Source organism: Bos taurus, chromosome 21 (assembly GCF_002263795.3).
Source record: "Bos taurus isolate L1 Dominette 01449 registration number 42190680 breed Hereford chromosome 21, ARS-UCD2.0, whole genome shotgun sequence".
Lineage (NCBI taxonomy): Eukaryota > Metazoa > Chordata > Mammalia > Artiodactyla > Bovidae > Bos > Bos taurus.
The window spans coordinates 31,428,345-31,450,248 of NC_037348.1; the positions used below are offsets into that span (position 1 = coordinate 31,428,345).

The 21,904-nt window shown below is 52.2% G+C and overlaps 1 protein-coding gene across 5 annotated transcripts in view; it reads left to right on the forward strand.

Annotated features, from left to right (window-relative positions):
- TMEM266 (transmembrane protein 266) overlaps positions 1–21,904 on the forward strand; it is a 124,038-nt gene that overhangs the window by 91,311 nt on the left and 10,823 nt on the right. For all 5 annotated transcript variants that reach the window (XM_005221971.5, XM_005221970.5, NM_001101168.1 and 2 more), the window contains 4 exon segments: positions 103–159; positions 1,306–1,444; positions 4,785–4,900; positions 17,756–17,945. In XM_005221971.5, coding sequence (XP_005222028.1) covers positions 103–159; positions 1,306–1,444; positions 4,785–4,900; positions 17,756–17,945 — 502 coding nt within the window.

A 21,904-nucleotide genomic window follows, 5' to 3' on the forward strand; every position in this document is an offset into this window, starting at 1 on the left:
GGAGGCAGAGCCTTGGATTCTCAGCTCTGGAGTCTTCTCTGCTGGTAGAAGCAGGTAGAAAGAGCAGTAACCATGCCCTCTTTTCTCACTTCCTCTCTCCAGACTGTTCTTCGGATTGTGGTGCTCGGGATCTGGGATTACATTGAAAACAAGATAGAGGTAAAGACCAGTGTCCCCCGCACCCCACAGCCAGCCATCCTGGAAGCTGGAAACTGTCACTGTCCTGTCCATCCCAGGGTGGGAGCCATCAACAAAGGCCAGCTCCCTCCCACACTGGACACACGAGTCTGTCCAGCTGTGCCGTTGGGTGGGTGGGGAAGGGAGACGACTGATAAAGTTTCCAGTGAAAGAATATGGTCTAAAATGTCTCCTTGAAGTTCTGCAAAATTTAAAAAGTTATTCTTGAATCATTTTGGAAAACTTCTGAAATGTGTTTGAAAACAAATCTACTCTTTAAAATGGCCCCGTGGTCGGAGAGCAGAGTGAGGGGACCCTAGAAGTGCTTCTCAGCCTGGGTTTCTGCAGAGCAAACCAGTTGCTCTGTTTCATGTGAAGAGGAGGTGGGGTGTGATGGGTGGAGATGGGGTGCTGGGGAGGCTGGCTGTCCTTCGAGTTGGGTGTGCACAGGAGAAGGCAAGAAGGTCAGTGTCTGCTCCCCATTCCTCCCTTACCCCCAGCCAGCACACACTTTTTAGCCTCTTTGGGTCAAATGCTGGGAGTGGACAGAGAGGCCTGGCCTGTGGAAGTCTCAGACCAAGGCCACACTGGGACAGGCTGATGGCAGGGCAGGGCCCAGAGCTGAAGCTTAGGCGGGGGTCCCCTCCTCTCCGAACTCTGCCTCCAGGCAGAGTTAGAGACTCAGCACCAGCCCTGGTTGAAGAAGATGCAAGCTCTGGGCTTCCCAAGGGGAAGGGGCCTTCCTTCAGCCCCTGCTGCCACTGAGAGGTTCAGAGAGGCCAGCGCAGGAACCCTGTGACATGAAGGCAAGCCTGTCCCAAGAAGAGACAAGATGCTGGAGGCAGATGCTTGAAAAAGAAGCTTGGAACAGCCCAAAGCAGCCTGAACCAAGGCTGGTGATGGACTGAGGTCACTTGGAGGAGAGACAGTGCTCAGGAGCATGTCCAGCAGGGAGAGGCCCCTGAAGGCTAGGGAGGATCTGGAGAGGTAGCCAGGGATGGACAGTGACCTTCAGAGGGGGCTGCAGGGCATCGTTGGCCAGTGCCAGCTGCCTTGCCTGACCTGGTCACTGGTTCCAGGACATTCAGGAAGGTGACCCAGGATGTTGACATCCACCTCCTCTCACAGGTGTTTGACGGGGCAGTGATCATCCTGTCCTTGGCCCCGATGGTGGCGTCCACTGTGGCCAATGGGCCCCGGAGCCCCTGGGATGCCATCAGCCTCATCATTATGTTCCGGATCTGGCGGGTGAAGAGGGTGATTGATGGTGAGTGACCCGAAGGGGCTGAGCTGGAGGCAGGAAGGGTGGCGTGGCTTCTGGGGTCTCTCCCTTGTCGGGGCAGCCTTTCCTCGGTTTCCACCCCCACATCCCACCCTGTGAATACTGTGGGGCTTGACATCTGCTCAGGGAGCCCCTAATCCAGGGTCCTCATCAAACCGGGATGTGATCGGGGCCGGCTTTGGAAGGTCCACCCTGAGAAGGTGCTGGTGGATCATCTCGTCCATCGTCTCATTTCACAGGTGGGAAGGCTCAGGCCCCGAGGGAGGAGGGTCACATAGCAAAGCAGCCTTGAGCCACAAGTAGAGGCAGGATGCCCGAGGCCTACCAGTGCTCCCTTAGACATTCAGCCTCCCTCATCCGTACAGGCTCTGCTCTCAGCTCTGTCCCTGAGAACATCCGCTCCCTCCAGGGCATGAACAGCGCCTTCTGGCTCCTCTCTGCCAGCTGTGGACAGCTGGATACCCTCACACCGATGCATCTGACAGCTCCCGTTGTGAATGCTCTTCCCAGCTGTTCCCCTTTGTCCTGACACATCAGGCGTTGCTGAGCCACTGGGAGCATCATGATAGGGATGCGCTGTGTGAACAGATGGGGGTTGGATGCCACTCTCACTCTGGGTGTGAACTGGCTTCAGCAGAGACCCTGGGGACAGCGGGCCTGCTTGGGGCAGCCTCTGGGGCCTGGAGACAAGTCTCAGGGACTCATGGGCTGTCCTCAAGTTTGGAAGCAAACAGAAAAATTCTGATTTCTCTCGTCTGCATGATTCCTACAGCAGCTAGAGAACATCTGGAGGTTGGGACACTGTGGGTGGAAAGGAACTTGGAGAATTGAGACATGGAGAGTTCTAGAACATAGTGGCAAAAGAGGCATGTGACCGAGATTTCTGAAGGGTCTGGAAGGGCTGGGTTCTGAGAGGTGTGAGAAGAGTGTGAAAGGCAGAGGCCAAGGTCAGGTCAAGAGTTGATCCTGAGACTTTCCAAGAGCCCAGAGAACTGCCAGAGGAGGGGTCCGTGGGGCTGCTGCTGGCTGGGAACTCTCCAGGTTCTCCAACCCAGAGTCCAGGGGCTCTCCTCTGGGTCTCAATGTGTCTCATTTATAAATAAGTAGGATTGACTGTGAGCAACTGGCCTCAGGACAGCAGTGACTTAAAATAGAAGCCTGTTCCTCTCACATGAGAGCCTGCAGGTGGGCAGTCCAGGATCCACAGGGAGCATCCATAGTCACAGTCCCCTGTTCCTCCTGTTTTGTTGCTTTGCTGCAAAGAGCCTACTTTCCAAAGTCACCCCCACGGTCCAAGATGGCTGCGTCCATGCCTGCTCTCACATCCTCATTTCAGCCAATAGAAAGACTGAAGAAAGGAATAAGATAAAGAGTCAAAAGGAAAGCCCCAGCTGCCTTTTCTTTTTATACATCTTTACTGAGATACAGTTACATACCATAAGACTCACCCATTTAAAATGCACAACTTAATGGTTTTTAGTACATTCATAGAATTGTGCAAACATCACCAAAATTTAGTTTGGAGCACTTAAAAAATCACTTCAAAAAGAAACCCATTAGCCTCACTCTCCATTCCCCTCCAGCCTTAAGCAATTACTAATCTACTTTCCATCTCTATAGATTTGTTTCTTCTGAGCATTTCATTTAAATGATAGGATATGTAGTCCATTGTATCTGCCTTCTTTCACTTAATGGTTTCAAGATTGATCCATGTTGTAGCATGTGTACACACGTGCTAAGTTGCTTCCGCCATGTCTGACTCTTTTGTGGCCCCGTGGACTGTAGCCCGCCAGGCTTCTCTGTCCATTGGATTCTCCAGGCAAGAATACTGAAGTGGGTTGCCATTTCCTTCTCCAGGGGATCTTCCTGACCCAGGGATCAAACCCACATCTCTTTTGTTTCCTGCATTGGCAGGTGGGTTCTTTACCACTAGCACCACCCAGGAAGCCCAAGCATGCATCAGGACTTCATTCCTTTTTCTTGTGAAATGGTGACTTGCAGCCATGAAATTAAAAGATGCTTGCTCCTTAGAAGAAAAGCTATGACCAACCTAGACAGCATATTAAAAAAGCAGAGACAATACTTTGCCAACAAAGGTCCGTCTAGTCAAAGCTATGGTTTTTCCAGTAGTCATGTATGGATGTGACAGTTGGACTATAAAGAAAGCTGAGTGCAGAAGAATTGATGCTTTTGAACTGTGGTGTTGGAGGAGACTCTTGAGAGCCCCGTGGACTGAAAGGAGATCCAACGAGTCCATCCTAAAGGAGATCAGTCCTGAATATTCTTTGGAAGGACTGATGCTGAAGCTGAAACTCCAATACCTTTGGCTACCTGATGTGAAGAATTGACTTATTTGGAAAGACCCTGATGCTGGGAAAGATTGAGGGGAGGAGGAGAAGGGGATGAAAGAGGGATGAGATGGTTGGATGGCATCACCGATGTGATGGACGAGTTTGAGTAGGCTCTTGGAGTTGGTGATGGACAGGGAGGCCTAGCGTGCTGCAGTCCATGGGGTTGCAAAGAGTCGGACGCGGCTAAGCCGCTGAGCTGAGCTGCAGCGCTCCATTGCATAGATGAGCCACATTTTATGTGTCCATCTGTCAGCTGATGGACACTTAGGTTGTTTCCACTTTGGGCTGCTGTGGACACTTCTGTTCGAGTTTTTGTGTGGACATAGGTTTTAATTTTTCTTAGATTCCTAGGAATGAAATTACTGGGCCATGTGGTGATTCTTTGTTGAATATTTTGAAGAACTGCTGTTTTCCAGAGCAGCTGCCCCATTTTACATTCCCACCAGCAGTGCAGGAAGGTTCTAATATCTCCACTTCCTCATCAACCCCAGCTGCCTTTTAAGAAAGGCTTCTGGAAGCTGCTTCATGACACCTGCGCTTGTATTCCCATTGTCCAGGATGTAGTCTCATGGCTGCTCACAGCTACAAAGGAGACTGGAAAATATAGTCCTCATACCAGGCAGCCATGCATACAGCCAGAATTACAGAAAATCCCATGGACAGAGGAGCCTGGTGGGCTGCAGTCCATGGGGTTGTGAAGAGTCAGACACAAGTGAGCAACTGAGCATGTATGCAGAATGTCACTATGGAGAAGGAGGAAAATGGGTCTCTCGGTCACAATGGTTAGGGTTCTAACCCTCTTATACTTTCTGGGTGCTGTTGGTACCTAGGTACCACGCCTGCCACTGCACTGCTGGATCTTCTGGGAACCACGCCTGGGCCTGAGCCTGCTGCTAGCTGGACGCTGGGACTGGCCCTTCCCCTCCCAGCCCTGCCGCTGCCGAGCTCTTCATGGGGCTGTCTCTGTCTTGCAGCCTACGTCCTGCCGGTGAAGGTGGAGATGGAGATGGTCATCCAGCAGTATGAGAAGGCCAAGGCCATCCAAGACGAGCAGCTGGAGAGACTGACGCAGATCTGTCAGGAGCAAGGGGTAATGCAAGGCCACTCTCAGTTCTGCCCGGGTCCATCCCAGGCAGAGAACGCTAGGGGTGCCCAAAGCCCCCCGCCCAAGGGTGTCAGAGCTGCAGGGGCCCTGTGGTCAGCGAGCTCCTCCGGCCCCTTCACAGACACATGGGGAGCCCAAGGCCCAGAGTCAGGAGACGTGTCTCTAAGGTGACTTGTGCCCAGCCGGGCCTGGACTCAGCCCCAATTCCCAGGCCAGGCTTCTGTTCGTCTTGCTGTGGTGACCAGTCAGCTCTCCAGCCTGAACTGGCTGAGTCACCTTCTCAGTTATCAGGGTCTTCTGGGCACCGTGGTCTCTGAAAGGCGAGGGGAATCAGATTCTGTGTGCAGAGCTTGCCAGGCATCGCGGTGGGTCAGTTGCCACCCAGGACCCCCAGACCCACCAGAGAGGCATCAGCAGTGCCCTCCGCCCTCTGGGAACCAAGAAAAAGACTCTGAGACAGGGAGGGGCCCTGTGAGGCTGTGCTGAGGGGGGTGGGTGGGCTGGGGATGGGCAGCTGGGCCCAGAAGAGGGTCTGCCTAGGATTCCAGGCCTCACTCAAGGCCCATCTCTCCCCTCCACCCCCCTGTCCTCTGCACTGCTAACCAGAGGTAGTTTGGCCTTCATCCTGATGAGAGGGAGGAAACCTGGAGTGTTAGCAGCAGCGGCAGGAGGGTCTGCGCAGGTTTGAATTTTAGTTTATAATTTGGCCGTGCCTGGTCTTAGTCGTGGCATGCGGGATCTAGTTCCCTGACCAGGAATCGAAGCTGCCTACCCTGCATTGGGAGCAGAGTCTTAACCACTGGATCACTAGGGAAGTCCCCAGATTTGAATTTTTGGTGGCTCTTTCTTGCCACCATTGGAGGACGGATGGGAGAGGCAGGAGTGGAGATGGGCATGAAGCCTGGAGGAGGCTGTAGAACCACCAAGGGGAGCAGGGTCTGGGGTCAGGGACACCTTGAGCCTCATCCAGGACCTGGCCAGAGCATGGTCAGGCAGCTCTCAGTCTGCTGTCTGATAGGAAAATGAATGCCCTGCTCAGCCGCACTTGGCCACATGAAAGCCCTGCATCTGCTCTTCATAAATGCATGGCCTCCCAGGCCACAGAGAGCGAGCTGGCCCCACGAGCCTCACGTTAACAGCCCATGTGCCGCGTGGCTGAGGGGAAGCCCTGGCGGCAGCCCACCTCCCCCGCTTTCCACCACGACCCCGTCCTGAGCCCCCGGGGACCCCACGTTCCTGCTGTCCTGGTTCACATCACCCGCTCCATGTGGCCTCCTTCCCGGGGGTCTGGGCCGGAGGGAGACTCCCTTGGACTCCGCACAGGAAAGAGCCCATAAATAAAGACAGATTCCCTCTAGGTAGTGACATCTGGAAAAGAGATGAACAGAAACAAACCGTTTTAATTTAAAAAACACCTGAAGCCTGTCATCTGAGTTAAGACAGCAAAAAAGGGCCAGACGGGCTGGAATCCCAGGGGGCTGCCAGGAGGGCGGGAGGGGCTGGCTAGAGCTGTAACTGGGTTCTCCGCTCTCCCAGAGTTCGGCCCTGCCCTCTCCACAGAGTGGAGCAGACAGACACTTCATTTTCAACTGGATTGTAAGACCAGGCTTGAGACTTGACTGGGCAACAAATGCCTTTAAAGAAATATGAGTGCTGGCTCATGGGATATCAGGGGTGGCCAGATCCTTCGAGAGGAAAGTGCTTGGAATAGTTAAGTTGTTACGGACAGACCTGAGTGCAAAGCCTGCTTGGCTACTTGTGGTTTTGGACACCAGTGAGACCTCTGTGGACCTTGGGCTAGTAATCTGGGAAGGATAGCTGTGGGATTGTTTAGCCTAAAGCCCGGCGCCTGATAAATAGTGACTTTATGAGAACTAACCCCTGTTTCCCCCCATGCACCCATTTTACAGGTAAGAAAATTGAGGAGTGGTGACTTGCCCAAGAGCACACAGCTAAGTGAGGGCTTTTAGAGCCAGGAGTAGATCCAGCTGTCCTAACTGAATGTCCTTCTTCCCCAGCCCGCCTTGCTCAGGGTCTTGTTCCATGACATTTTTCTACCCAGGTCACTTCTCAGGGCTTGGTGAAAACCTTGATCAGGGTGAGCACCAGGGTGATTTAAAATCATGGCCTGAGGACAGCCCTTCTTTTGTGGGCACAGACCTGGGTCCCCTCAGCTCCCTCAACAGCTTCCAGAGTCTCTCGCTGCTGTCCCCACTCCCGCCCCTGCCCCATCCCAGGCCATTCTGTTCATCTTGGTCAAAAATCTCTCTCTCCCGGCTGGAATTCTTAGGGTTCAATGAAGCAATTTCCAAACTAAATTCGTGTATTCTACCTAAGAAATTGAAATTTATCCAAAGTTCCAATGAAATGTGTGGCATCACTTTGCATTCACCTTGCTCTCTCCCTGGCATGTATTTGTGTAACTATTTGCCAGCTCTTATTTTTCAGAACAGTTTTAGACGTATAGAAAAATTGGGACAGTAGCAGAGTTCCCACATGCGCTTGGCATACCCCGTTTCCCCACTGTTAACCTCTTACCTTAACATCATGCATTTCTCACAATTAATGCACCAATACCGATGCATTATCATCAAGGTCCGCACATCGTTCCGATCCAGTTTTTATCGAATGTCCTTGATCTGTTCCAGGATCCCACCCAGGTTACCGTATGCCAATGAGTCATCATGTCTCCTGGGGCTCCCCTTGGCTCTGAAAGTCCCTCAGACCTCTCTTGTTTGTGGGGGCCTTGACAGTTTGGGAGAGCTGGTCAGGCGTTTTATAGCATGTCTCTCTGTTGGGTTTTGACTCATGTTTTTCTCATGATTCGACTGGAGTTCTGGGAGTTTGGGAGGGAGACCACAGAGATCCTGTGCCATTCTCGTCCCATCGTATCAAAGGTGACACTGTCACTCTGACGTCACCGTGGGTGTTCACCCTGAACACCTGGCTGAGGTCAAGTGACTCTTTTTAAAGTTCATCTTCACTTTTTAAGAAAGCTTAAATTGCTTCTTCCAGTGACCCTGTGAAGACTCTGGGTGACATGGTTTGCCAGCTTCTTGCATGAACAGCTTGTGCGTTTTATCTTCTGCGCCACATGGCAGCCCGTTTCTTACCACGTGGCCACACCCCAGGTGGCCCGGAACCTCCTTGTGTTAAAGACGAGGGGCCCCTGGATTTGGCAGACGGGGGAATCTGAGGCCAGTGGGGGATGAGGATGGAAGAGGGGAGTCTTATGGCTCCTTCTGGTCCTTGCCCCCTGGACCACATTGGCCCTCTGGTCTTTGCAGGGAGACAGGATTCAGAGCTGCCCTCAGTCTCACGTCTCTCTTGGCCACTGGGCTATCTCACCCTTAGCAGATTCCTACGAGGAGCCCAGAGGGGCCGAGCGGCAGGGGAGCGACAGGGGTGCGCTCTGTTGGCCGGCCTCACCTTTCTCCAGCCTCAGCTGGCCTTCTGCAGTTTTCCTCCAGACGGCTCATTACTGTGATGGAAGCACGTCCCCTCAGACCCCCGCATCCAACAATCCTTTGGCTGGAAGGTCATTCCCATTCACTTTTCTTTTGCTCTCTCTGTGGATTCTGCTCTCTGCCTGTATGTCCACCCAGAACTTTGTTGGGCATCCATCTGTACACCAGTCTGTACACTCATGGATTCCAGAGGAGAGGTGCTGGTGACCATCCTTCAGAGAGATGGTGTGCACTTTTTGTCCGTCTCTGTAAATGGCTGCTTCAGAAATCAAAGGTATTTTCGAAGCAGGGGTTAAATCAGTGCAATGATATATTCTTCCTATTCGTCATATGAAACCACCTCTGAGGTTTTAGTGATCCCTGCCCGGCCCCTTGCTCTAATTCTGAAACATATTTTGAAGTCCCCGTTGTACCTACTCTTTGCGCTCTAAGCCTTGCAACAACTTTTGGCCCCCAATAATACGATGCAGCTCAGAGCCCTGTGGAAGGAAGTTTCTCTTCCCTGCTGGGCCCCGTGGGACGAGCTAAGTTCTACTTCCTCAGCACCATCCACCCTGAGATCACTGGCAAGAGACCCAAGGAGGTGGGGCTCAGTCTAGGGTGACTTGGGGCCCAGCCTGCAAGGCAGCCAGTGGACCTCAGTGAGCCCCTTAGGACAGCCTCAGACCTGGGGCAAGCGGCAGGCTCCGAAAGAAGAGGCCTGTGTGAGGGCAGCTTGCAGGGTGGGGGGCCATCCTCTCACCCAGGGAGGCAGCAAGAGGAATTCCGACCTCGGCTGCACGGATCACGCCCTTCACCCCTGGGCCTCGATCCTCACTGGAGAAATGGAGGAAACGAGGCTTATATCACAAGGATGCTGTGAAGTTCAGATTAATTCAAGTAATATAGAAAGTCTGGTCCACTGAAGTCTCTCAGTAAATGAGAGAGAGAGAGAGAATAAAAACAGTACTAAATCGTTTATAATGGTGACTGTTCACAAATGCACTGCCACATGTCTTAGCTCATCTTGACTTTGATGGTCAGAGTTGGCAGGCTTGGTATTATTAATCCTTTTATAGATGGAAAGACTGAGGCTGAGAGAGACTGCGGCTCGCCCAGGGTCTCACTGTTTGTCATGGAAGGAAGGGCCGGGATGGAACTCTGGGCTCCGTGTGCATTTTCCTACACCACAAACGGGCATCTGTACAAGTCTGTTAGAATGAGTAACACCATCTGCTCCATCACATAGATCCAGACATCCAGTGGCCTGAGGAGGAGCGTACTTGTCCCACCGCCCACCCCACTGCAGCCCAGTGCAGTGACATTGAGGAGGGTAGGGGTACAGGGACACTGTGTCACAGTCACTCTGGCCTCCAGGCTCTTCCATGTCATGGCTCCTTGTTATTCTGGAGTTTTCTCCCTTTAGCCAGGGGATAAGAAAGGGAGGGTAGCAAACTGTGCATAGACGATTTTTACTGCCTGGGCCTGAAAGCAGTAACCTTTGTGCTGGTGACCTGGTGACCTTGCTTCTGCCCCTGTTTGATGGTGGACTCAGTTACGCATTCATACCTAAGGCGCCAGGTCCCAACACGAGTAGACTGTGCGCCTACCGAGAACAGTTACCTGCGTAGCCGCCTAGTAGGCCCACGATGTTCCCCCCTTCCCAATAGAGAGGGGCAGTCACAATGATCAGTCCTCCCTGGATGATGCAGGTCCCCCTGTCTCCTGAAGAAACAGGGTGATGATCTGGACCCTAAGGGACAGGCATTCCCGGTGGAAGCAGGGGAAGGGTGCAGAGGCCTCGCCCCTGTCCTTCGAGGGCCAGCACGTTCAGAGTAGCAGGAAAGGGGTTCTCTCCTCGTTCTGTAGGTGGCGTTTGTGGCTGGCTCATTCCAGAGAAGCCCCCTCTTTTCTTATAGAGGCAAAACCCCCCCCCAGCTCAGCACAATAGTCTTTGTTACCTGGATTATTCAAGATCTCCAACCATGAGAAGGAAAGTTGTTTTTTTTCAAACATGGGAAGTGATTTGTAAAACAGCCGATAGCTTTAATGACAAGCCTATTTAGCTGATAAAATTAGCCATCAGAGGAATAACTTATGTTATCCTTTTGCCATAATTTAAATTTATGGCCAACTACCAGTCATCTTCACAGTGGATGGAAAGGGGCCAAGGTCGGATTCAGCGTCACCCTGCTCCTAAATCATTAGTTTGCAACTGTCTCCTGAGTTTTATTGTTACCAACAATGGCGAAACTAATGGAAATAAACATTGGATGCCATCCCAATAGCAGATGGGTTTGAAGGCAGGGCAGTCTGTGCAGACAGCCCTAATAGGATGGAAGAAAATTATTGCTATTGCATTAGATACCATCGAGCTTCTGGCCAAAGTGTGCATTGATCAGGCCAAGGCCATGTCAGTTGTACTCCACAAACCAGACCATTAAAGGCAGAGATGCGCTGGGTGTGCCCGCCCTGCTGCCCCGGGGGTCTGGCCCCGCCTGGGCATGCATTAAAAGCCCACCCCAATGGAAGGGGCCTGACTCACTCCAGTAATGCACGCTGAGGGCTTCCTTGTGGATCCCAGCTGATTTGGTCAGGTTCTCTGATTAGAAATACTTAGCTCATGATGTGCATTAAGAAGGGCAGTGACTGCACTCTCATTCTTCCTAAGTCACACAATGGGCCTTTTTTCCCCACTGGACCAGCTTGCCAATGGGAAATTTGCTTCATTTTGTCTTCAAAGCCGCCCTGTGCTTCCTCTCCCAGAGGCCCAGGCCCACGTGCTACGGGTGTTTCTCCTTACCTGCAGGGCATTGGGGTTTTTGTGTTTATCCTCCTTGAGATTCTTCTGAGTTCCTTGAATGTGTGGGTTGGTGTTTTTCCTTAGATTTGCAAAGGTTTGGGCCGTCATTTTTTCTTCTTTTTAATGTTTATTTATTTGACTGTGCCTGATCTTCATTGCAGCACGTGGGATTTTGAGTTCCGGCATGTGGGCTCTAGTTCCTTGACCAAAGACTGACCCCAGACCCCCTGTATCTGGAGTGTGGAGTCTTAGCCACTGGACCACCAGGGAAGTCCCTCCATGATCTCTTTATTTATTGCTTCGGCCTCACCCTGTCCTTTTTCTCCTCTGGAACTCTAACTGCATGTTAGACTTTCTGATCGTGCCTTACTTCTTTCTTATACCCTAATGTCTTCCCCCATTCTCTCTCTTTTTTCTTTTTCTGACTGTAAGTCATAATATTTTTTTTTATAGATCTATCCTCAGGTTCAACATCCCTGTCGTCTACTGTGTCCACTCTGCTGTTAAATGCATGCAACTGAGGACTCAATTTCAGATATTGTATATTAAGGTTCTAAAAATTTCATTTAATTCTTTTTATAGGTCTGTTTCTCCACTGAAATGTTATGTCCATTTTATCCATCTTTCCCCCTCCCCTCTCTAACATATTAATCACAGTTGTTTCAAAGCCCTTGTCTGTTAATTCAAATATTTAAATAGGGCAGCTTCTGTGCAGATTCTAAGCAGCTTCTTAACTGCTTTATGACTTGATAATCGCTTTTTTCTACTTGTTTGCATGAATAGTAATTCTTATTGTCTGTGGAATGCATTGTTGATGCATTTTAGATGTTCTGGGTTATGTTATCTTTCTCTGTAAAGAGTTGGCTCTCTGCAGTTGGGCATTTGTATGAGAGCAGGGGGCTGCCCAGGTGGTTCAGTGGTAAAGAACCTGCCTGCAATGCAGGAGACACAAGAGACATGGGTTCAAACCCTGGGCCTGCAAGATCCTCTGGAGAAGGGAATGGCAACCCACTCCAGTATTCTTGCCTGGAAAATCCCATGAACAGAGGAGCCTGGTGGGCTACAGTCTACAGGGTTGCAAGGAGTCGGACATGACTGAGCACACGCAGCACGCAGCAGGAGCACAGGATGGTGCTGAAGATGCACCAAGAGTTAACTGGCACTTGCAAATTTCCCCTCCCAGTTAGAATCGCAGAGCTAGCACAGAGCTTATTATAGACCAGAATTCAGCTGCTCTGTTAGCCTATTGAACATACAGTGAAAATGAGGCCCAAAGAGGAAAAGAGGCTTAACCAAAGTCAGAGTGAGGCAGGGGAAGGGGGCGACAGAGGACAAGATGGTTGGGTGGCATCACCGACTCAGTGGACATGAATCTGAGCAAGCTCTGGGAGATGGTGAAGGACAGGGAGGCCTGGCGTGCTGCAGTCCACGGGGTCGCAGAGTTGAACACGACTGAGCGGCTGAACAACTACAACAGAGTGAGGGAGGGTGATGGGCCAAGATCTCAGGCTCCTGCCTCCAGCTCTAGCTGTTTCCCCACATTGGAGCCTCCTTCCCTTTCCTGACCCCTGTCACCATTAAGCTCCTCATATTCTGTTGGGTTGAGTTACTTCCATCTCTCCCATAAGGCTTCAAGTTCCCTGACCAAGGTCTGTGGGACTGGAAGCCAGAGGCATGGGTTCTGGGCCCAACATTGCTTCTGATGCACCACGTGGTCTGAGCCTTTTCCCTGCCCTGTCCCCTGGCACAAACGCCTCCTTCCCATCTCAGGGCCTCAGCTCTCCCATCTGACTAATGAGGCCCTGACATCCTAGGACCCCTTGACAACTCTTCATCAACTGGGGAGGCACATGTGGCCATGTTCAGGAATGGGGATCAGGATCCAGGCTCTGAGGGTCCCAGCTAGAACATCTGGACAGCCCCCTGGGCTGTCATGGCCAGTGGCCAGAGCTGAGAGCCCATGCAGCCCGTCTGCAGTGGCTCCTCTATGAAGGGGTCAGTCATTCCTCCTCAGGGCAAGCACTCAGAGCATCCAGCCACCCACACTCTCTGGGTAAGCAGCTTGTAATAACCTGTCCCCAAAGCAGGTGACCCTCTCCCTCATCTGCATTCTAATCATGCCCATGCTGACACTGCTGCTGCTGCTGCTAAGTCGCTTCAGTCGTGTCCGACTCTGTGCGACCCCACCGACGGCAGCCCACCAGGGTCCCCCATTCCTGGGATTCTCCAGACAAGGACACTGGAGTGGGTTGCCATTTCCTTCTCCAATGCATGAAAGTGAAAAGTGAAAGTGAAGTCACTCAGTTGTGTCAGACTCTTAGCGACCCCATGGACTGCAGCCCACCAGGGTCCTCCATCCATGGGATTTTCCAGGCAAGAGTACTGGAGTGGGGTGCCATTGCCTTGTCCGATGCTGACACTGTCACCTCCTAAATCATTCTCATCTCCTTCTCACTGTCTCTACTCTAGTCCAGATTCTAGTCATCCCTGGCCTGGACTGCTGTAGTTGTCTCCGAGCTCATAGTCCCATGTCTGTCCTGGCTTATGTCTGTCCAGTTCATTCTCCATTCTGCTTTCAGCACAGTCCTTTCAAAATGCTCAGCTGAATCACCACCCCACCACCCCACCTTTCTGTTTAAAAGATTTCAGTGGTTCACTGTTGCTCTTTAAATAAGGGCTGAAGTCCTTAGAACCTCTTACCGTGGCTCCAAGGCTGTGTGCCTGGTGTGGCCCCTGCAGACCTCCTCACCGCTCTGTCCTCCCAGTCTCTGCCTCCTGGATGCACCACCTCTACCACAGGTGCCACCCAGAGCTAGCTTTTAGGACTCTCCTAAGAGATTTGTTCCTTGCGCAGCAGATAGCCCCTATCACTGGGACCAGCCAGGACTTACAGGGAGAGGCATTTTCATTCTAGCATACATAACAGAATTTTAACATCACCCTCACCATGCTTTACCTGACTTCTTAGTGAATGGATGAATAAATGAATTACTAGAACTACCATGCACTTGGGGTACATATTTTTAGCTTAAAACCTATTTCATTGTGCATGCCTATGTCTGCATATATGGGCTTGGGGTTGGGCAAGCTCTGGCCTCTGGCTGTCTGGCCTGGATTCCAGTGGGACACCCATGGGCAGCTCTGTATCAATTACAAGTTATCAATAATGCATCTGTTCAGAGTGGCCTTGGAGGCCATTAGCTAGGACTGCCGGCCCTGATGAGCGGCCTTGGAAAAAGCAGGCTGGGTATGCCCATGGGAAGTTCAGATCAGTTGGGGCCGGAGGGGCTCCTAGCCCCAGCAGAGCTAAGGAGAGTTGCCTAATGGGTCCTCCGTGACATCTGAGACCTGCTGCGAGAAGGGTGGCTCCAGTCTGCTCCCTCTGGACAGACTACCCTGTAACAAGCCAGCCTTGCTTTCTTACTTTCTGAGACCAGTGGCGCCATCTGAGTACTGGGTTGTTAAGATCCAGGTCTGAGCCTAGTCTGAGATCAGAGTTAGAGCCTAGTGTGTGATCAGGTTGGGCTCTCAGTTCGTGACTTGGGTCAGGGCTCAGTGTGTGACCAGACTTGCGGCTCACTCTGTGAGCAAGATCAGGGCTCAGTGTTGGGGCTCAGGCTTTGTCTCAGCTTTGGGTCAGGATCAGGACCCAGTTTGTGGCTGGTGTTAGGACTCAGCCTGAAACCACAGAATTGGGCAAAACTGGCTAGTTTCACACATTTGTGTATGGATTCACTCAGCAATACTTATTGAGGGCCTTCTGTGTACCGGGCAACAAGACAGACAAGACCCACAAGACCCCTGCTCTTGCAGAGATTATCTTCTGTACTTTACTCTCGTGTAGATTATATTCTGCATGCCTGCTCTAACAGAGCGCCAGGGTGGCATTGGGGTGCTGGGGCGCTCACTGGCTCCTGAGGGCCAGTTGTGCTCATTTCTTCCCTGTTCTGCATAACGTCGTGTTGGTAGTCTGGAACTGGCCATGGTGAATTTACCAGAGATTAGCCTGCACTGTAAATCAGGCCTCTTTTTATTTTAAATCCTGCACACCACTGCAGCTGAGAGAGGAAAACCCATAGACAGCTTTTGAAGAAAATGGTGGAGTGACCACATGTGTTTATCTGATTTCCTTCCCCAAACTCCACTAAGATGGTGGTAAAGAAAAAAAAGAAAAAACAGATAAAAATTGAGAAATCCTTTAAGTCCTGTCCATCAGGACAGAGAGGAGAGAGAGATTTCTGTGGATTTGCAGGAAGTGGAGCATGAGCAAGAAAGCGGTAACTGGTCTTGAAGAGAGAAGGATCTATAACTAAGGGACTGTGTGAAGAGGTGGCTAGTGAAGGAAAGGGGCTAATTCCCCCTCGGAACCCTGGAGAGTTTGGAAGGAAGGGGTGAGCATGAAGCTAACCATAGTGGAGAGGGGTGGGCTAAAAGTTTGTACACATGCTATCTGAACCCTCCAGGTCCCCTTGCAAATCCTGCGCAGTCAGGAGACCATGCCCCCCCATCACACAAGAGGCAAGCATTTCAGCCTCTGGAGAAACTGACCCAGAGGGCTCTGCGAGTGAACACTGGGTGAGGTGCACTCCCGGAATTTGGTAAATGTCCTTTCATCTTGTGGCTGGACCCTCAGCCCCATTTCCCTGCTCTGCTCTCAGCACACAGGTGGGCCTGAGGCGTGTCCTCAGGCAGGAGGCTGATGAAGTCTACCCAGACCTGAGTGGTCCTAGAGACAAACCCCGTGAACACTGCCATTGGGAAGTTGTCCCAATGTCAGTTTGCTGCCTAGCCACTCTAGTGTTAGTGACTCCTTGAATTGTGTTTCACTTTCATCAAAGGAAAAATGGTGAAGCATTAAAATAAATAAAACAATCAGAAGGTACTAAGTGCAATGTAGAGAACTCAAACAGGATAAAGGGATGGAGTGCCTGGACTAGGAGTCTGGGAACGCCTCCAAGGGGGCAGGGGCAGCCGTGTGATGCAGGACCAGAGGTCACTGGGGAAATGATCCTGAGACCAACACAGGCTTAGAGTGCTTAAGGAGTTTTGAGAAGGTGTGTGTTCCAGTGAGAGGTAAAGGGAGAAAGAATGAGATGAAGTGGGCCAAATAAACAGAGCCAGAACACACACCTGCTCTGTAAGTCAAGGGTAAAAAGCTTGGGTTTTCTCCCACCCAAGGGGAGACATGACAAGGGGGTGACATGATCTGATCTGGGTTTATGAGAACCCCTCTGGCCTCTGTTGGAGGATGGATGGTAGAGGATGTGGGACTGTAATCATCCAGGTGAGCACTGGCTTTGGAGGTGCGGGAGGTGGGTAGACTTGGGGTAGCCCTTCGGGAGCTGGCCTTGAGGGCAGAGTGGATGGCAAGGCAAATGGAAAGTGAGGAGGCAAGGGAGGAGATTACATTTTTGGACCCAGCTAAAATGAGATGAAAGCGCCTGAGGAGCAGCTGTGAGAACAGAGTGAACAGTCCTGTTTAGGTTGAGTTTGTGATGCCTGTGACCCAATTCTGTTGCTGTCAGGCAGGCAGCTGGAAGTGTGACCTGACATTGCAGGGAGGGGCCAAGGCTGGAGGTTGGAATCGTGAGCAAGCAGGTAATCTCCTAGGTAGGGAGCTAACCCCCAGCTTCAGGTCTTTGGGGGTTTGGAGATTGTGGAGTTGTGCAAAAGCGATGCAATGTGTGTTTGGAACACTAGGTGGCAGTGAAGACTCTCCTTCCTCCCGAGTCCGCAGTCAGGCCATTCAGCGTCAGACCCAAACTTTGCCTTCGCCCAGATGACCCAGAAGGCCCCAGAGTGTGAACAGCCATCTCAGCCACAACCCCAAGAGGCATCTGAAAGCCTCTCTAGGAAACTTTCCCCAACAACAAGAATTTAAACCAAAATAAAAATGTATGACGCCTTTTACAAAGCCTTTATGAAGAGCTCTGTGGGGTGATAACCCCCATTTTACAGAGACAGAAACCACGGCCACGTGGCCCTAAAGCCACAGGGTTGGGAACAGAGCCAGTCCTGTCTGAGCAGCACTCAGAACACCTCCGAGAAGGATGTGGGCGTTGCTGCAAGAAAAGTGGGTCAGGCGCCGCCCAGCGAGCACATGATGCCACGATGGGCTTCCGTGGCAGGTTACCACTGGCCCTGGATATTGTGGGGTTTCCAGTCCTCCGCTAAACATCCGTGTAAGACACCTGAATAAGGTTCTTATTTTGGGGGTCACACGTTTAGACAAGTAACTAGAACAGGATTCAAGTCCGATGTTCCCCGACTCCTCCTGCGATGTTTTTTTGTTGTTTTCGTTTTGCAAACCACCATTGTCTTCCTCTTACGGCCATCTTGTCCTCCCTATGGGGCCAGACGACACAGTATCAGAGATGGGACACGGGACATGTTTTATTACTTGGAAAAGCCTCCATAAACGTCAGGGACTCATGCCATTAGTGTCGTGGGAGATTTATAAAGGAACGCCCCCTCCAGCCTTTGGAGGCTCAGCGCCTTCCTCCCCGCTCCCCCAAAAGGAAAGAGCCCAGACGTCTGGCAGGGCCGGGTCCCCGTGCCGCCCACCGCCCACCGCCCCTCTCCTTCTTGCAGTTTGAGATCCGGCAGCTGCGGGCGCACCTGGCACAGCAGGACTTGGACCTGGCGGCGGAGCGTGAGGCGGCGCTTCAGGCCCCGCACGTGCTCAGCCAGCCGCGCAGCCGCTACAAGGTGGTGGAGGCCGGCACGTGGGCCGAGGAGACGGCGGCCGAGAGCGTTGTGGAGGAGCTGCAGCCCGCGCAAGGTGAGTCCGCCGGCGCCTCCCCAGCCCCGCCATGGGGAGCTCCCTCCCAGCCCCCGGGCTCTGCGCACAGCCACAGCGTCCGGGAGCTGGAGCACGTCTCCTGACGGGTCTCTGTCCCGATGTCGGCCCACCATTTTGGTGGTGGCGGGGGGAGAACCCTAGTTAATTGCTCCCCGGGACTGCCTTTCTCAGCCTCGGAGACAGCGTTCAGTCAAGCTACCTTGACGCGACTTCGACATGACCTCAGTGGCCTGTAGGCATCTTGCCTGCTTTGAGTGTATCACTTCCCCATTCCTTGCGGCAACTTGCAGGAGACTTTACTACTTTATGGGTGACGGAACTGAGCCCCAGAAAAGTCGTCCAAAGGTACAGAGCTAGGTTTCCAGTCCAGGCCTGGGGCCAGAATAGCCCAGAACCTAAGCCTTGAAGATGGTGGTAGATTTATGGGCCGGTGATGTTGGTGGCGACGGGGGCCTCAGCAGTACCCTAGGGCAGACTTTTCTCTAGGGAAGACCAACTGTGTCGCCTTGCAGTGGGGACTTAACCTTTCTGGGCCTTGGTTTCACTAGCTGTCAAATGGGAACAGTGCTGAGCCTTCCTCACAGGTTCATGTGAGGCCGCAGGAAGCAGGTGTAAGTGGCTTTCAGAATTGCAAAGTAGTCCTGCAAATGTCAGGTGGTGGTATTTTGTGATTGGGGTGGAAATTCCACTCCGTGGTGATGCGGCTGTCAGGTTTGGGCCTTTGTGGGGTTTGGGGAGGCTGTGTTCTGACGGGCTCAGGCCAGGGCTTGGCTCCAAGCTCAGGGGGCACAGGGGCCAGCAGGGGAGATCTGAAGCCTTGTTAGAGCCCCCAGGGGGACCCGGGAGCCTGGACGCAGGTTCCCCTCCCCAGGCACCCTTGCTGCTCCAGTCTGACTCTACCCTGCCCTGACTTGCCCCTGAAAGTGCTGTTGCTAAAATGATGGGTAAGGGATTCCTTCACTTTACCAAGATATTTTTTTTAAATATTGACTTCCCCTAATAATTCAGAATACATTTCTGCTGCTGCTAAGTCACTTCAGTTGTGTCCGACTCTGTGCGACCCCACAGACAGCAGGGCACCAGGCTCTGCTGTCCCTGGGATTTTTCTAGGACCACCTTTTTGACCTAAAGGTAAGGGAACTACCCAGATGCCTCCAAGAGAAGCTTTTTACAGTGTGATTTCATTCCATTCTCACACCTCTTTTCTGTCATATGGAGGGAGAAACTCAGGCTCAAAGAAATCAGGAGAACTTCATGGGGTCACGTGGAAACGGAGGTGCTGGATTGGGCTAAGTGCAGCTTGATCTAGGGCCCTCTTCACCTTGGCGTGCTCTATGCCCCTCGCCAGGGCAGTGACAGCCAGGCGGGGCTGGGCGGGCTGGGAGGCAGGAAGCCAGAGCTCCAGACTCTGCCACTCCCCAGCTCTGTGACTTGGGGTCTCAGTGCTCCCTTCTGTAAAGTGGGCTCATAACTCCGGCTCTGTCTGCCTCACAGGAAGTCTGGGGAGCTGGTGGACGTGAGAAAGCTCTGTAGGCTACAAGGTGCTGTGGACACGTTTTGGGGAATAGGGTGATTGCTATTATGATCTTTTGAGAGACCTTCCAACCTTAGAACTTTAGAAGTTGGGGACTCAGGACTTCTGAGTCTAGCTCTTCAGCTGATGTGCTAATCCCATCTAGAACCCCTGCCGAAAGGTTTACCAGCCTCTAAGAACAGGTACCTGGAACCTCCCAAGGAAGCCCAGACCAACCCAACTTCACATGACTCTGCCTGTTAGAAAGTACTTCTCAGACTGAGCCAAGGTCTGCCCCTGGCACACACCTCTCCCACCTGGATGAAGCTTTTATGTCTCCCAGCTGAGACATCCTTTCAGAAACTGGCCTCTGAGTGTCTTCTCCTCCAGGGACTGTCACCTCCATTCCCACAGCCACTTCTCAGGGGACACAAGCCCTCCAGGTTCTTGCCGTACAGTCCCTCCCTGAGCATTCCAGTGTTTCTGTCCCTTTCAGAATGACATCTAGACTAAGTGCACTTCTCAGGGAGCTGCAAGACTAGGGCGGAGTGTTAAGGGCTCACCCCTGCTTTTTTGTTCTGGACCCAAGACTCCTGTGATTGAGCCTTGTGGTGGCTGCCTGGCCTGAGCTCAGAGTTGAGCCAGGTCATGGCTCTGCTCTCCCCACAGCCCATCCTTGACTTTCTATATGCCCATGCAGAGTTTGACATTCATTTGTGTTCAGTTGTAGCCTGATTCCTGCCTTTGCTCTGGGTTTCCAGGGCTTTGTAGGTTCTGCTCACAACTCATCACCAATCCTGCTGGTTTTGCTGCCTGCATATATTTTGAAACACTCCCAACTTTTCATCTGCATTGTTCAGCCTCCTTCTTTCTGGACCTCATCCGCTTCCTTGACCTCAGCTTTGCCCCCTTGGGTGCCCTCTTCACTCTTTTCCCCCCAACACACACACACGCACGCGCACGCGCACACACACACACACACACACACACACACACACGGTGATCTTCCATAAATCTTTCATGTCACTCTCTGACTTAATACCTCGACTGGTTATTTGCTCGAGCTGCTGAAATAAAGTCCTGCAAACTGGGCGGCTTAACCCACAGAAGTTTCCTGCCTCTGAGTTCTGGAGGCTGGAAGTCTGGGATCAGGCTCTTGGCAGGATTGGCTCCTTCTGAGGTTGCGAGGGAGCATCTGCTGCTGCCTCTCCCCCGGCTCCTGGCGCGCTGCTGGTAACCCTTGGCGTCCCTTCGCTTGTAGAAGCGTCACCCTGACCTCTGCCTTCCCTTCACATGGCATCCTCCCTGTGTGTGCCTCTGTGTCTGGATTTCCCTTTTTACAAGGACCCTAGTCGTGTTGGGTCTGGGGCCCGCCCTACTCCAATATATGACCTCATCTTAACTAATTCAGTCTAAAACAATCTCATTTCCAAATCAGATCACATTCTGAGGTCCTGTGGGTTAGGATTTCAACATATGACTTTGGAGGCGAAGGACATGGTGACTCAGCTTGTAACAGGTGGCATATAAGGCCCCTGATGGTCTTGCCCCCTCCCACTCACTGCCGTCTCATCTCCTTCCACTCTGCACTCCGTCTTCACTTTCACTCTGGCTGAGTGAAACATCTCTGCGTTTGGAGAAGTGTTCTGTGTAGTAGTAAGTCCCTGAGGCTTTCCACATGCTGTTCACTGGCAGGACAGGCCTGCCTGCCAAACTTCTTTTCATCCTTCAAACCCGTCTCAGAGTCAGCTCCCGGTCACCACGTCCTTCCCTCGAGACCTTATATGAACTCCCGCTTGCCAGGTCGCCCCCGCATTTTGTCTTCAGGGCCACACCTGGCCCTTGGCAGGCTCCCCACAGAGTGATCTGCATGGAATATAGTCTGCAAGCTCAGAACTGATTGAAGAACAGAACAAATCTGTGGACATCGCTTGTTTCACTATGGGTCCTGCAACCCTGGGTCTTCTCTCAGCGCTCAGGGGGCTTCTGGCAGTAGCCAGCTCCAGAAACCCCACTTGTGGCTTGCAGCTCCCCATGCCAGGGCATGGGGAATCCAGAATATGAGAATCTTCGTTTTGAAAATTCTGGAAGTTGGTGGCAACTTTTGCCCACTTTGTCCTGTTTTCCAAGGATGAGAGGAGCAGGTTTACAGCCTATCCCAGGGTCTTCCCAGGTGGCGCAGGTGGTAAAGAACTTGCCTGCCAGTGCAGGAGACTTAAAGAGACACAGGTTCAATCCCTGGGGCAGGAAGATCCCCTGGAGGAGGACACGGCAACCCACTCTGGTGTTCTTGCCTGGAGAATCCCATGGGGAGAAGCCTGGTGGACTACAGTCCACAGGGTCACACAGAGTTGGACACAACTGAAGCAACTTAGCACATACAACTGGCCCATCCCAGGACCTTCCTGCTGACGGAGCAAAGTGA